This window comes from Triticum aestivum, chromosome 1D, assembly GCF_018294505.1.
Source record: "Triticum aestivum cultivar Chinese Spring chromosome 1D, IWGSC CS RefSeq v2.1, whole genome shotgun sequence".
Lineage (NCBI taxonomy): Eukaryota > Viridiplantae > Streptophyta > Magnoliopsida > Poales > Poaceae > Triticum > Triticum aestivum.
Window position 1 is genome coordinate 140036583 of NC_057796.1, and position 2689 is coordinate 140039271.

General features: G+C 42.8%; 1 protein-coding gene across 1 annotated transcript in view; it reads left to right on the top strand.

Moving 5' to 3' along the window:
* The first annotated feature begins 249 nt into the window (after positions 1 to 249).
* The window catches only part of LOC123180767 (protein trichome birefringence-like 25), a 10232-nt gene continuing 7792 nt past the window's right edge, over positions 250 to 2689 (top strand). The window contains exon 1 of the mRNA XM_044592900.1: positions 250 to 550. Within this exon, the coding sequence (XP_044448835.1) occupies positions 361 to 550 (190 nt within the window). The 5' untranslated portion in view covers positions 250 to 360. The remainder of the gene's footprint in view (positions 551 to 2689) is intronic.

The following is a 2689-nucleotide window of genomic DNA, read 5'->3' on the forward strand; positions in this document are numbered from 1 at the left end:
AATTAGATGGGCCAGTCCAGGTCGCAGGAGAGTGTGCGCCCATTTGTAAAATGACCTATAATGGGCGCTGAAGCGCCAAATAGGTAATTCTCAAAAAATAAAAAATAAAGCGCCAAATAGGTGCTGTGTAGGAATTAAGGTCACGGGCCACGAGGCCCGGTCAGGAAGGAGGCGACGGATGAGGCTGAGAATGGTGGCAGGCCCCACAATGGGACTCCCACACGCCCAGACCGAGAGGGTCAGATGTCCTCGACTCGCAGTCCCAGTGTCTCCTTCCTCCTCTCCTACCCTGCTCGGCTCGCACGCACAGGCACTCGAGCTGGGGTCCATCCTATCCTAGTAGTATTATCCTAGCACCCCATGGGCTTGGGCCCGAGGTGGTCGCCGTGGGCGGCGTTGCCGTTCTCTCCTCGATCTCGCAAGGGAGGCGGAGGGGGGTGGGGATTGGGAGGGCTCAAGGCCATCGGGTGGATCCTCTTCGCCGGCGTCTCCTTCCGTCTGCTCTGCTCCTTCTCTTCCTCTTCGTCTCTGTCGCCGGATATCAAGGAAGGTACGGGATTTCTCTGCCAGTTCTAGTTTCAGTTGAGTAAGAAAGTTAAGAGATTCGTAGGGTTTAGGTTTATCTTGTCGGGGGTTTTAGTGAGGGCGAATTGTTTCGCATTTTGTCTCGCCTGTAGTTTTTGGTGATTTTTTGTTTGTTGGAAATTGCGCCGTATTTTCTTGAGTTCAAGGTTGGAACTTGGAACTTATGTTTTGGTTCCGTGAAATAGGAATTTTACTCTATCGTTCCTGAACGCCTGTTGTGGTCTTAATAAGACAAAGTTCAGAAAGATATTGGGTGATTGCAGATGAATAGGGATTGCACGTTTACAGCCTAATTGTTCTGTTGCATCTTGAATGCTGGGGAAATCGGTCCCTATCATTTTTAGGTATAAGTGTTATTTTCCCCCGGTTCGATGGGTAGCTCGGAACGGGACTGAGAACAAAATGGAGCAGTTTCGAGCATTTTCATTTGATGTATGTACTTTCTAGTATAAAAAGTTGATCTTTTACTTATCCTCCATGTTTGGAAACATTGAACCTTTATTTATGAGCATAGGAGTCGTTATAACGACAGTTGTATTTGTTTTGTTTTCCATTGGCAATTGCCAACTTGAATTCTACATTTTGGTTTTAAGGTGTGCTTTTGCATGGAATAGAAAGTAAGACACGAAACCGGTGGTTTAATCCCGTCTAGCGGGTAAATATTTATGTAAAATACCGAGAATTCAGATACTGCCATGTGATGTACTTGAGTTAAAAAGTACGGGAATGAAATTCTATACAATTATACTAAAAGCTTTGCTTCGCTACACCCATAAAAAAATATTACAAGCTTCGACACAGATCAATTGTTAAGACAAAATTGCTACTAGTTGACTTCTTTGATTAAATGTTAGCAGCTCCTTTGCTATTCATTTTATAGAAAATATTTATAAGGAAATGGGTATATGTTTGTGGGCACCAAAAAAATTACTCCCTCTGTCTCAAAATGTAAGACATTTGACATTATCATAGTGTAAAAAACCGTCTTACATTTTGTGGCAGATGTAGTAGTAAATAATGTTTATTGACACTTTTGGCGGCATAATCATGAGTGTAACAGTTGAGTTCAATTTGTTAACCTTTGTAGACCTTCCCAAATTTGTGGCTTAGGAAGAAAAGGGATAAAATTTATATGTTTGATAAGTGCTAAAAAGTACCCCCTCTGTAAAGAAATATAAGAGCGCTTAGATCACTAAAGTAGTGATCTAAACGCTCTTATATTTTTTTATGGAGGGAGTAATAATTTTTAGTCCTCAGTTGATAACTTGTCATAACATTTTCACTCATAGGTTCCACATCTTCCATGTCAGCTTGCCATATTTGTGGCTTAGGAAAAAATGGTGAATGCGTTTATATAAGTGCTAACAAAACGAATTCTTAGTTGTCATAACATCTTTATTCATAGGTTCCACCCCTGCCAATGTCACAACTCGTGGAATTCATATTAATATGAAAGATATCTCTTAAATCCTGAGCTGTAAAGGAATTTAGCTTTACTTTTCAAGGGTAATTAGGATACCAATTATGTAGATCATTTTGATTTTCAGATAGAAAATATCACCATTCAATCTGCCCACTATACCTTTTGTCTGTTTATAAACACGGCAATGTATCAGGTGAAAACTCTATTTCAGTGCAAACATGGAATCTTTCAATCCGAGCTCTCGGATTCAGAATCGACGGGTCAGATGAAAGGTGGGATATCCCTCTAATCACTTGAATATATATCACGAAAACCCCCTCATGACTTCCCTCTGCTTCGTGAACTCTCTCCTGCTTGGCGAGCAAGAGGTGGCTGAGGAAGCACCCTCTTCCTCCTCTCACTGTTTCCATTGCTGAGGTCGAAGCGGCGGCAAGGACGACAATGGCAAGGAATAATTCTCTCCGACCCCTCCTCCTCTGTCACTACGGCGCACTCTTTGGTGTTGTAGGCGAGTCAAGGGTCAGGCTCTCCGGATCCGGATCTCCAGATTTAGGGGACTCTTGTACATGAGTGAATCCCCGTTCGGTACTTTTCTTGGTTTGTGGTTGGTCGGCATGGCGAGTTCCTCCAAATGGTCATGTGAGCGTTGGAGGAGAAGAACATGCTACATGGCTGCTGTGA